At 49.9% G+C, this 12,833-nt stretch overlaps 1 protein-coding gene across 1 annotated transcript; it reads left to right on the top strand.

The window, feature by feature from the left end:
• Nucleotides 1-1,040: 1,040 nt before the first annotated feature.
• aoc2 (amine oxidase copper containing 2) lies at nucleotides 1,041-12,833 on the top strand. The gene is made up of 5 exons (XM_068750199.1): nucleotides 1,041-2,613; nucleotides 4,298-4,416; nucleotides 5,627-5,793; nucleotides 12,313-12,445; nucleotides 12,549-12,833. The coding sequence occupies exons 1-5, from the start codon at nucleotides 1,041-1,043 to the stop codon at nucleotides 12,831-12,833; spliced, it is 2,277 nt and encodes a 758-aa protein (XP_068606300.1).

Raw genomic sequence — 12,833 nt, 5'->3', positions numbered from 1 at the left:
TTAACTCTAATGTGCGAGAAGACAGTTGGACTCCTCTGAAGCACACGTGTCCAAAGACACGAAATAATCCCAACAGACCAGAGAGATTCCTGTAAAGCTTTCTAAAAAAAAAAAAAAACAAGCAAATGTCTCTGGACATTTGAATGTGATGCGTTCTGTGATGATGAAGAAGTCTGAGGTATAATGTAGAAGTTGCCATAGTTAGGACACAGACTGTTATAAACTTCTTCTGTACTGACGGTTGAGCTGATCGTCCTATGATCGAAAGGTTGGCGGTTTGATTCCTGGCTCCGGCACATGTGTCCACTGTTGTTGTGTCCTTGGGCAAGACACTTCACCCACATTGCCTGTGTGACTGTTGTGAGCGAGTGAATGTCGTGGTGGTCAGGAGGGCCGATGGTGCAAATTGGCAGCCTCGCTCCTGTCAGCCTGCCCCAGGGCAGCTGTATCTGCCCCGGGGCAGCTGTGGCTAGTAGCTCCACCACCAAGTATGGTGTGAATGAATAATGCACAATGTGAAGCATCTTTGGGTGCCTAGAAAAGCGCTATATAAAATCAAGCATTATTATTATAATATCACTAGAATTGTTTGAAGAATAGAAACAGTTTGAATGTGTTTAGATCTTTTTGAGTACATAGGTGGATTATATCATTAGACACGATTATATATAATCGATTTACACTAAATCTGAAAGGTAATGTAGTTAAAATTTAGAAATGGCATAAATATTTTTGGATTTTCTTTTGTGAGTAAGAAACATGAATTTTCACGGAGCCCAATTTTCTCTTCTCTGTCATTTGTTTACAAAGGTTTTGCGTTTATTGGATGTCAGTTAAAGCCTTTTAACGTCGTGCGTAAAATCCCGCTGGCTTGTTTCGATGGATCTAACAGCTGTTCAGCTGTTTATTTGAGAGGGGGGGAGGGGTTACATCCTGTGTCGAGTGGTGTGGGAAAAGAGGGTCGTTTCTTTTTTCAAAAATCGTCTCACTTCGCTGCTCCTCATAATACCGCACTCCTCTCCTTCTCCAAGCCGCGCGTAATGGTCGAGCACGGGATGAACCCTTTGGTGAAATGGGGGCTCATTATATTCGTCCTCGCCTCCATCATTCTCAACATCGTCCTGATCGGGATCCACTCCAACACCGCGCCAAAGTGCTCCGCGCGGCGTGTCCACCCGCTGAAGGGCAAACACGATGAGCGCAGCCTGCTTTTCGCCGACCTCACGCATGAAGAGTACCTGGAGGTGCAGCAGTACATGTGCAAGCAGAAAGACTTGGCCATCTCCAGCAACCAGACCACCAAGCCATCGGGTAATTTTTTGTTCTTAATAGACCTATCTGTGCCTAAGAAAGCGCACGCGCTCGCGTACTTGGATGGAAAAGCAGCCAAGCCGGTTCGAGAGGCGACTGTGGTGGTTTTCTACGGCGCCAGAGGTTACGTCAAGGAGTACGTCGTGGGGCCCCTTCCCACGCCAACATACTACAGAGACGTCACCAGGGAGCGGTACCACGCGGACGTGCCGATCCATGCGCGCACGGTCACCATCGGAGAATACGCATTGATCTTCAAGGTTCTGCTGCAGAATGTCTACTTCAAACTGAAGCGGCTCTTGAAAGAGAGCTTCGACGTGGACGAGGACAAGCATCTGAACATGTTCGAGCAGATGCCACGCGGGCTCCAGACCGGAGACAGAACGACGTGGATTTCTTTCTTCCGGAACGTCAACGGGATGTACATCCATCCCGTGGGCTTCGAGGTGCTGCTCGATCACAAAAGTTTAAACGAGTCCGACTGGAGGGTGACGCGGGTGTTTTATAACGGCCAGTACTTTAACTCTGTCGAAGAACTGAGTGTGAAATACGATGCGGGTGCCGTTAAAAAGATCGTTTACCGGGAGTCGGCGGACTACGACTCGCTGAAGCCCAGGAACAAGCCGCTGCAGCTTGGCCCGCAGCTATACCAGGCGGAGGGCAACCGCTTCAGCGTCAGCAACAACCACGTCCTGTATCTGGACTGGAGCTTCGCCTTCGGACTCAGCTCGCTCACGGGCATGCGCGCGTTCGATGTCCGGTTCAAGGGCGAGCGCATGATCTACGAGCTGAGCGTGCAAGAGGCCATGTCGGTGTACGGCTCAGCGACTCCTGGGATGATCATGACCAAGTTTCTGGACTCGAGCATTGGCATCGGACGCTTCGCGCACGAACTTGTCCGCGGCGTGGATTGCCCTCACGGCGCCACGTACGTGGACACACACCGCTATATCGACACAAAAGCACCGATGAGATTTCGGAATTCCATCTGCATCTTCGAGCACAACACGGGCCAGCCCCTGAGGAGGCACTTCTCGGACTTCTTCCACCGCTCCTACGGCGGGATGGTGAACAGCGCACTGGTGTTCCGAACCATCACGGCCATCGGTAACTATGACTACATGTGGGACTTCGTCTTCTACCAGAGCGGGTCAGTGGAGGCCAAGGTGCACGCCACGGGCTTCATCGCCTCGTCATATCTGGTGGATGGTGCGCTGAAGTACGGCCACCAGGTGGCAGACAAAGTGCTGGGCAACATTCACACGCACTTTATCAATTTTAAGGTGGACCTGGATGTGTCGGGTGAGTACCACTCAAAACTGAAAATGGAAGATATTATTTTATTGGTTTATTTTTTATTTATTTATGTTTTTGCTGTGCAGAGCGATGCAATCTGACAATTTATAATAATGGTACAACAACGTCTGAACCCTTTTCAGGGTAATGGTATATCACTTAACTTATCTTCAAATTGTTTAAAGGAAGAGGCCGAAATTTGGGTCAGCTAATTGATTACCCTTGCCGAAGCGGAAGCGAGGGTATTGTAATTGGGTGCGTTTGTTTGTCTGTTTGTCTGTTTGTTTGTCTGTCTGTCTGTCTGTTTGCTTGTCTGTCCGAGCGCATAACTCAAAAACTAGTAACCCAATCGACTTGAAATTTTTACACAAGCAAGGTTCTGTCCGTAGCTCGGTCGTCCCCGAGAATGGCGTTGATCCGGATCTGGATCCAGATTCTAGAATTATTTTTACATCTGGAATTGTGCCTGTGCTGTAAACTGCCACTTTAAGAGGGAGGGACACGAATGGCATGATGGGAAAAAGAGTCCAGAAGGAGTCTTGTAGTACGTTACGGAGCAGCAAGCTAGAGTAGGTCTGGCCCCTCTGATCCGGAAGCCCTGTTTACTGTCTCACAAGATCCAATCGTCTTTTGGAGGCGGGGTCTGCAATCTCTGATTGTCGTTTTCTAGTTCTAGTGTTGCATTCTCTCAGCAAATCGGACAGACGTAAAGATTGAGGCACTAATCAAGTATGGTTGGTACACGGGGAGGCAGGTGCTGGGAGGTTGCTGGAAAGAGGACAAACATGACACTACAATCTGGCGGGGTTCTGTTGTGTGGGCTGGGGTTATGTAAGGCCAGGGCTGATTGGTGATGCGCTGCAGCTGGTGAAGGGAGCACAGGTGACAGGAATCAGCTGATTGTAGAGCGGAGATGTGGAGGCGGGGAAGTGGGCGTGGAGAGCGGCACGGCCGTGACACCTGTGGTGTGTCGGAGCTGCACATGGGGGGGTGCAGGTTACCTGTGGTGTGTGGGTTAGGGTTAGGGTTAGGACAGTTCAACAGGACAGTGTCTTCAGCTGGCTGCCCTCACAGCATTTTTAAATGTTCATAATAGTTAATAATTATCATTGTTAAGGTCTACTGATGACTCCAACCTGTTTTGAAAGCAGGATATTTTTCCACAGAGATAATTGTTGCAGTTGGAGTTGGCTTGCGGTCATTGCAGAGACGTTATGTTGTGTCAATTAAATAAATAAAACACTCAATCATTTTAGTTTTCATTTAGTGGCCTGATGTTTTTTACTTTGTACACCTATTTTTCTTTGATCATTATAACAATAATCCAAATTATATATAAATAATGTCCAAGCAGTCAAAATGACTGCTATGGTCATCCTAGTAGTTGCAGGATTCTGGTGGACCGAGTGTTAAGTTTCAAGTTTAGTAAAGTTGAGCTGGCAGTTTATGTATACCGAAAACGTGATTTCAATATATTTTCAGATGCATTGTGAGGCACCAGGTGAATCTCTTGAATGAACTGAAGAGCGCACATTTTTATACATTTTAAAGACTTACTTGTAATTTGCTGTGCATTTATCAGTTGAAGAATGTATACAAATCTGTTTTCTTCCATTGTAAACACAAAAATAATATTTTATTTTATTTTACTTAAAAATTCAAAATATTTTTTGTCTTGTTTGCTCTGCAGGAGTGAAAAATGTTTTCCAGACTAAAGACATGGAATATGCCAATGTGTCAATGCCATGGATGCCCAGCCGTCACGCCATGATCCCTCAGCTGGTGGAGAAGCAGCTCAAAACCGAACAGGTCTGCCGTCCTCTCGTTTCCTGTTTCAACATAAAGCTGAGCAACCAAACAAACGTTAACAGACACAGAAAGGATTGAAGGACGGTATGTGATGAAGGTGGTGTGCAGCTCATTCAACCCTTAAATGATATGGAGACCGTTTTAAATTGTCTTTCTATCCAACCATAAGGTTATTTTTCAAACATAATGCTGGTATTGTTCCACACAGTGTGTGTCTGTGCTAACGTGTGTGTGTTCAGTGTTTATGCAACATTATAATGCAACAATATCAAAACCACAGTGAAGGACGTTTTCCTCGTGTTTTGTTCTCCATTTGTTTGACATGTTCTGATGATGAATGAATGAGTAGGAGACAAATTATGAATAATTGTCTCTTAGACAAAAAAATTTACTTTAAAACAATTCCGAAATCAGATAACTATAAAGGTGGTCCTCACTTAACGACTTATTCGTTTAATGACAACTTGCCGAAAGTTAAAAGTATGTCTTTAGCGACAAAGACCAGACTTTGATGGTTTGGACATGTCCAGAGGAGGGACAGGGACTATATTGGTAGAAGGATGCTGAGGATGGAACTATCAGGGAACAGGACTAGAGGACGACCCAGTAGAAGAGACATGGACGTAGTGAGGGAGGACATGAGAGTGGCTGGTGTTGGGAGGACGATGCAAAGGACAGGGCTAGAGGACGACCCAGGAGAAGAGACATGGACGAAGTGAGGGAGGACATGAGAGTGGCTGGTGTTGGGGAGGACGATGCAAAGGACAGGGCTAGAGGACGACCCAGGAGAAGAGACATGGACGAAGTGAGGGAGGACATGAGAGTGGCTGGTGTTGGGGAGGACGATGCAAAGGACAGGGCTAGAGGACGACCCAGGAGAAGAGACATGGACGTAGTGAGGGAGGACATGAGAGTGGCTGGTGTTGGGGAGGACGATGCAAAGGACAGGGTGAAGTGGAGTAGGTTGGGTTGCTGTGGCGACCCACTTGGTGCCACAAGTTTGACTATTCATCATTATGTCCAAACCTCCGTCCTGCACGGTGAGGACGCTCCTCGTCGTCTCTCACCCCGCTGGAATCGGAAAAAAAGAAGCATCTTGCTTGAACGAGAGGGAAAACTTCTTTAAACCGGAGACAGAAGTCCAGTTGCTTCAGATACAACCTTCCAGGTCTGAAGCCGGTAGAAGTACTGTGCTGTGGTATTTCTACAGGAAGCTGCGCTGCGTCATGGCACCAAGATTCCCCGTTACCTCCACGTCGCTAGTCCGAAGACCAACCGCTGGGGCCACCAGCGATCTTACAGGCTGCAGGTCTACAGCTTCAATGGAGATCCACTCCCAGAGGGCGAGGTTGAGGAGAGAGCCATGTCGTGGGCCAGGTGAGCTGGCATTCTTTCATTTGTTGCTCACACTTTTTAAACAGTAAGTAAAGGGGACATATTATGAAAAATAAATCACTTTTCTCATGTTTCTACACTGATATTTTGGTGATTTCGGGTCATTACCAACCCAAAAACTGCTAATTTAAACCATCTGCGTAGTTCTGTAATCAAGTATTGAAACATGTCTGGCAGCACTCTTCCCTGTTGTGATGTCAGAGTGGGGCGGGGGGGGGGGGGGGGTAGGGTCCCAAGATCTACCCGTGTATGCGCTCTACCTGTGGAATGTGCACAAGTCGAAGATGAAGAGTGGATAAAGTTTATTTTTGGTGGTAACGTTCCGACGGAAACTGGCAAAAATGATTTAGTGTGTTCGAAAAAAGTCACCTCACTGGTTACCATGGTAGCGTGAAGCTGCGCTTGTACCCGCTATGAATTTCGTTTCATTGTCGTTTTTAGAGGCGTTTCTGACAGAGCTGTTTGAGACAGAAATGAGGGACGCTGTCCTGCAGCATCTGTGTGAGACAGAAATGAGGGACGCTGTCCTGCAGCATCTGTGTGAGACAGAAATGAGGGACGCTGTCCTGCAGCATCTGTTTGAGACAGGAATGAGGGACGCTGTCCTGCAGCGTCTGTTTGAGACAGAAATGAGGGACGCTGTCCCGCAGCATCTGTTTGAGACAGAAATGAGGGACGCTGTCCTGCAGCATCTGTTTGAGACAGAAATGAGGGACGCTGTCCTGCAGCGTCTGTTTGAAACAGAAATGAGGGACGCTGTCCTGCAGCATCTGTTTGAGACAGAAATGAGGGACGCTGTCCTGCAGCATCTGTTTGAGACAGAAATGAGGGACGCTGTCCTGCAGCATCTGTTGGGGACAGAAATGAGGGACGCTGTCCTGCAGCATCTGTTGGGGACAGAAATGAGGGACGCTGTCCTGCAGCATCTGTTTGAGACAGAAATGAGGGACGCTGTCCTGCAGCATCTGTTTTAAGACAGAAATGAGGGACGCTGTCCTGCAGCATCTGTGTGAGACAGAAATGAGGGACGCTGTCCTGCAGCATCTGTGTGAGACAGAAATGAGGGACGCTGTCCTGCAGCATCTGTTTGAGACAGGAATGAGGGACGCTGTCCTGCAGCGTCTGTTTGAGACAGAAATGAGGGACGCTGTCCCGCAGCATCTGTTTGAGACAGAAATGAGGGACGCTGTCCTGCAGCATCTGTTTGAGACAGAAATGAGGGACGCTGTCCTGCAGCGTCTGTTTGAAACAGAAATGAGGGACGCTGTCCTGCAGCATCTGTTTGAGACAGAAATGAGGGACGCTGTCCTGCAGCATCTGTTTGAGACAGAAATGAGGGACGCTGTCCTGCAGCATCTGTTGGGGACAGAAATGAGGGACGCTGTCCTGCAGCATCTGTTGGGGACAGAAATGAGGGACGCTGTCCTGCAGCATCTGTTTGAGACAGAAATGAGGGACGCTGTCCTGCAGCATCTGTTTTAAGACAGAAATGAGGGACGCTGTCCTGCAGCATCTGTGTGAGACAGAAATGAGGGACGCTGTCCTGCAGCATCTGTGTGAGACAGAAATGAGGGACGCTGTCCTGCAGCATCTGTGTGAGACAGAAATGAGGGACGCTGTCCTGCAGCATCTGTTTGAGACAGGAATGAGGGACGCTGTCCTGCAGCGTCTGTTTGAGACAGAAATGAGGGACGCTGTCCCGCAGCATCTGTTTGAGACAGAAATGAGGGACGCTGTCCTGCAGCATCTGTTTGAGACAGAAATGAGGGACGCTGTCCTGCAGCGTCTGTTTGAAACAGAAATGAGGGACGCTGTCCTGCAGCATCTGTTTTAAGAGAGAAATGAGGGACGCTGTCCTGCAGCGTCTGTTTGAGACAGAAACGAGGGACGCTGTCCTGCAGCATCTGTTTGAGGTAGGAATGAGGGACGCTGTCCTGCAGCGTCTGTTTGAGACAGAAACGAGGGACACTGTCCTGCAGCATCTGTTTGAGACAGAAACGAGGGACGCTGTCCTGCAGCATCTGTTTTAAGACAGAAAGGAGGGACGCTGTCCTGCAGCGTCTGTTTGAGACAGAAACGAGGGACGCTGTCCTGCAGCATCTGTTTTAAGACAGAAATGAGGGACGCTGTCCTGCAGCATCTGTTTGAGACAGAAACGAGGGACGCTGTCCTGCAGCATCTGTTTGAGGTAGGAATGAGGGACGCTGTCCTGCAGCGTCTGTTTGAGACAGGAATGAGGGACGCTGTCCTGCAGCATCTGTTTGAGGTAGGAATGAGGGACGCTGTCCTGCAGCGTCTGTTTGAGACAGGAATGAGGGACGCTGTCCTGCAGCATCTGTTTGAGACAGAAATGAGGGACGCTGTCCTGCAGCGTCTGTTTGAAACAGAAATGAGGGACGCTGTCCTGCAGCATCTGTTTGAGACAGAAATGAGGGACGCTGTCCTGCAGCATCTGTTTGAGACAGAAATGAGGGACGCTGTCCTGCAGCATCTGTTTGAGGTAGGAATGAGGGACGCTGTCCTGCAGCGTCTGTTTGAGACAGAAACGAGGGACACTGTCCTGCAGCATCTGTTTGAGACAGAAACGAGGGACGCTGTCCTGCAGCATCTGTTTTAAGACAGAAAGGAGGGACGCTGTCCTGCAGCGTCTGTTTGAGACAGAAACGAGGGACGCTGTCCTGCAGCATCTGTTTGAGACAGAAATGAGGGACGCTGTCCTGCAGCGTCTGTTTGAGACAGAAACGAGGGACGCTGTCCTGCAGCATCTGTTTGAGACAGAAATGAGGGACGCTGTCCTGCAGCGTCTGTTTGAAACAGAAATGAGGGACGCTGTCCTGCAGCATCTGTTTGAGACAGAAATGAGGGACGCTGTCCTGCAGCGTCTGTTTGAGACAGAAACGAGGGACGCTGTCCTGCAGCATCTGTTTGAGACAGAAATGAGGGACGCTGTCCTGCAGCATCTGTTTTAAGACAGAAATGAGGGACGCTGTCCTGCAGCATCTGTTTGAGACAGAAACGAGGGACGCTGTCCTGCAGCATCCGTTTGAGACAGAAATGAGGGACGCTGTCCTGCAGCATCTGTTTTAAGACAGAAATGAGGGACGCTGTCCTGCAGCATCTGTGTGAGACAGAAATGAGGGACGCTGTCCTGCAGCATCTGTGTGAGACAGAAATGAGGGACGCTGTCCTGCAGCATCTGTTTGAGACAGAAATGAGGGACGCTGTCCTGCAGCATCTGTTTGAGACAGACATGAGGGACGCTGTCCTGCAGCATCTGTTTGAGACAGAAACGAGGGACGCTGTCCTGCAGCGTCTGTTTGAGACAGAAATGAGGGACGCTGTCCTGCAGCATCTGTTTGAGACAGAAATGAGGGACGCTGTCCTGCAGCGTCGGTTTGAGACAGAAATGAGGGACGCTGTCCTGCAGAATCTGTTTGCTATTTTGACCAAAGACTGTCACAGATATTTCGTATGGAAAAATGGTAGAATATGGGATCTTTAAAGTTGGCTAGACCAGATGTACTTTCGTAATAGTTGTGGGAGTATCTATTATTATATCCTCTTGGGCACTCACATTGAACTTGGGGTAACACTTCTTTTAATACTTGCGCTGAAAATTAGAGGCTGTGCTTGCTTTGGCCGGAAAGCAACAATGAGTGTAGACATGGACGTTGTGGAGCCAGGCAGTGGTTGTGTTTCACGGCAGACATTTCCCTGACAGGACAGGAAGACGCCACACAATCCCATAAATGTGTATTCAGACGACAGTTCTGGAGAGAAGCGACAAGCGGCGAAATAACCGGGTGAAACAATAGAAACTAGAAATCGACAATCAGAGATTGCAGACCTCGCCTCCAATAGACTATTGGATCTTGTGAGACAGTAAACAGGGCTTCCGGATCAGAGGGGCCAAACCTGCTCTAGCTTGCTGCTCCAGAACGTACTACAATACTCCTTCTGGACTCTTTTTCCCATCATGCCGGAGGACTCGGAGAGAACCCACGCAGACACTGGCAGAACATATCCTCTCCGCACAGAGAGGATAACAAGTTGGAACCTTGGCCACTTCCTTTAGCTCTTCCGGGGGGATCCCGAGGCGTTCCCAGGCCAGCCGGGAGACATAGTCTCTCCAGAATGTCCTGGGTCTTCCCAGTGGTCTCCTCCCGGTGGGACGTGCCTTGAACACCTCACCAGGGAGGCGTTCAGGAGGCATCCTGAATCGATGCCTGAGTGTTAGGGTTAATCACATATTTTCATTGATCTAAACTGTTATTGAGAAGAACAGCCCCATCTGGTGGGCAGCAATGTTGTTGTGCACTCTGAAGAAGGTATGATGTCACTCGGGTCAATGGGAGGAGTCATGACCTTTGTCAATAAAAGAGGGCCCCAGGAGAGAAAAGAAAAAGAAGCAAGATGGCGCCAGGCCAGGAGGGTCTGTGCTGCCGAGGGAAAAATAAATCTAGAGTCTGCCTGTTTCATTTCGGTGCGTTTGATACTTAAGAAACAATGATAGAGACTTTAACATATCACCGAGCCACCTCATCTGGCTCCTCTCAACGCGGAGGCGCAGCGGCTCTACTCCGAGCTCCTCCCGGATGGCTGAGCTTCTCACCCGATCTCTAAAGGAGAGCCCAGCCCCCCCACGGAGGAAGCTCATTTCAGCCGCTTGTACCCGGGATCTCGTTCTTTCGGTCACTACCCAAAGCTCGTGGCCATAGGTGAGGGTAGGAACGGAGATCAACTGGTAAATCAAGCGCTACGCCTTTGGGCTCAGCTCCCTCTTCACCATGACGGATCTGTGCAGAGTCCGCATCACTGCAGACGCTGCACCGATCCGTCTGTCGATCTCCCGCTCCATCCTTCCCTCACTCGTGAAAAAGACCCCGAGGTACTTGAACTCCTCCGCTTGGGGCAGGATCTCCTCCCCGACCTGGAGGGTGCACTCCACCCTTTTCCGGCTGAGAACCATGGCCTCGGATTTAGAGGTGCTGATTCTCATCCCGGCCGCTTCACATGCGGCTGGAACCGATCCAGTGAGAGCTGGAGGGCACGGCCTGATGAAGTTAACAGGATTACGTCGTCTGCAAAAAGCAGCGACCCAATCCTGAGGTCACCAAACCGAACCCCCTCAACGCCCCGGCTGCACCTAGAAATTCTGTCCATAAAAGTTACGAACAGAATCGGTGACAAAGGGCAGCCCTGGCGGAGTCCAACCCGCACTAGAAATAGGTCCGACTTACTGCCAGCAATGCGGACCAAGCTCTGGCACCGGTCATATAGGGAGCGGACACCCCGTATGAGGGGGGTCCGACACGCCGCACTCCCGGAGCACCCCCCACAGGACTCCCCGAGGGACACGGACAGATGCCTTCTCCAAATCCACAAAACACATGTGGACTGGTTGGGCAAACTCCCATGCACCCTCCAGGACCCTGCTGAGGGTGTAGAGCTGGTCCACATTTCCATGGCCAGGACGAAAACCACATTGCTCCTCCTGAATCCGAGGTTTGACTATCCGGCGGACCCTCCTCTCCAGTACCCCTGAATAGACCTTACCGGGGAGGCTGAGGAGTGTGATCCCTCTATAGTTGGAACACAACCTCCGGTCCCCCTTCTCATAAAGAGGGACCACCACCCCGGTCTGCCAATCTCCGGAGAACCCGGAGAGAACCCACACGGACACGGGGTGTCACGGGGGCTTGGCAGAATGGGACGCTCTGAACAGGCACGACACACGATGCGGGTTTGAGCGGTTTTAATCGCCCACTAAGGAGCAATGAACTCAGGAGGAAGACTCGATGAAGTCGGCAACTCCCCGGAATCCAGCCGGAGTGCCAAGACAAGCTGGGAGGGCGTCGGCATGGAGGCACTGCAGAACTGCCGAGGAGACGACACAGGAACAGGGTGTGACGTGGAGCCAGGGAGCCGACGAGCACATGGAGTCAGGAGCTCTGGGAGACGCTGTCGATCCGGCAAGGCGTGGGGCAAGAGCCAGAGTCTTTATTGGAGCAGGTGAGGAAATGAGGCCCGATTGGAATCAGCATCCGGCTCCAGCTGACACCCAGCAACGATCCCTCAGACACAGAGAGAGACGCATCAGGAAGAGCAGAATCCTGACACGGGGAGAACATTGAAACTCCACACAGACAGGAATCAAACCGGTTCCTCTTCCCGTGAGGCATCCGCGCTACCGTGCCGCCTTGTTTTATCCTTCAATTTTAGAACTAGTACTATTGACTACTGCATCTACAGACTATTATCGCTGTAAAACTGATGTGGACATATTCCTTGTTATATTTCAGATCTAACCCAAACAAAAGGAGCTGTGTCCTTAATGGAGGATTTTTCACATCTGGATTTACTTGGTTCTATTTAGAAACGCTGCTTTTCATGTAGCGATGTGGCCGATTATCAAATAGAAAGCAGTGTGTATTATGGAGGAGGAGCTTCCTGACAGACAGCGATTCTGCGCAGCTTGATTGATTTCGTCTTTGTCTCCAGGTACAAGGTCGCCATTACTAAACATAAGGACTTGGAGCAGACCAGCAGCAGCCTGTACAGTCAGAACAACATCTGGACTCCCGCTGTTGACTTCAGCAAGTACATTGAGGACAACGAAAGCATTGAGAATGAGGTTTGTTGGGATGAAATTGTTATGCATATTTAGAGATAATACAAATATGCGTAAATTTGAAATGGGAAAACTGACTCTCCGTCTCATGAAAATGTGCCTGTAGGACCTGGTTGCCTGGGTAACCGCAGGCTTCCTCCACATCCCCCATGCCGAGGACATCCCAAACACAGTTACAGTGGGTAATGGGGGCGGGGTCTTGCTGCGGCCACACAACTATTTTGACGAGGACCCATCCATCCACTCTGCTGACGGGGTGTACATCGAACCAGGCAAAGAGAACAGCTGTGATCACAACAGGATGGCCTGCCTGGCCCAAGACGCCTGCAGCCCCGCGCTGGAACCCTTCAGCTTCCACGGCTTTGATGGCACCATAAGCTTTGAGGAGTAG

The sequence above is a fragment of the Brachionichthys hirsutus genome, chromosome 16 (genome assembly GCF_040956055.1).
Source record: "Brachionichthys hirsutus isolate HB-005 chromosome 16, CSIRO-AGI_Bhir_v1, whole genome shotgun sequence".
Classification (NCBI taxonomy): domain Eukaryota; kingdom Metazoa; phylum Chordata; class Actinopteri; order Lophiiformes; family Brachionichthyidae; genus Brachionichthys; species Brachionichthys hirsutus.
The sequence above is the reverse complement of the archived record's forward strand: the minus strand, read 5'-3'. Positions and strand labels throughout refer to the sequence as shown.

Coding starts and splice junctions, on each gene's coding strand:
- aoc2 (XM_068750199.1), top strand. CDS start 1,041: ATGGTCGAGCACGGGATGAACCCTTTGGTGAAATGGGGGCTCATTATA. Junction 4,417..5,626: donor AGCAGCTCAAAACCGAACAG/GTCTGCCGTCCT, acceptor GTATTTCTACAG/GAAGCTGCGCTGCGTCATGG. Junction 12,446..12,548: donor ACGAAAGCATTGAGAATGAG/GTTTGTTGGGAT, acceptor ATGTGCCTGTAG/GACCTGGTTGCCTGGGTAAC.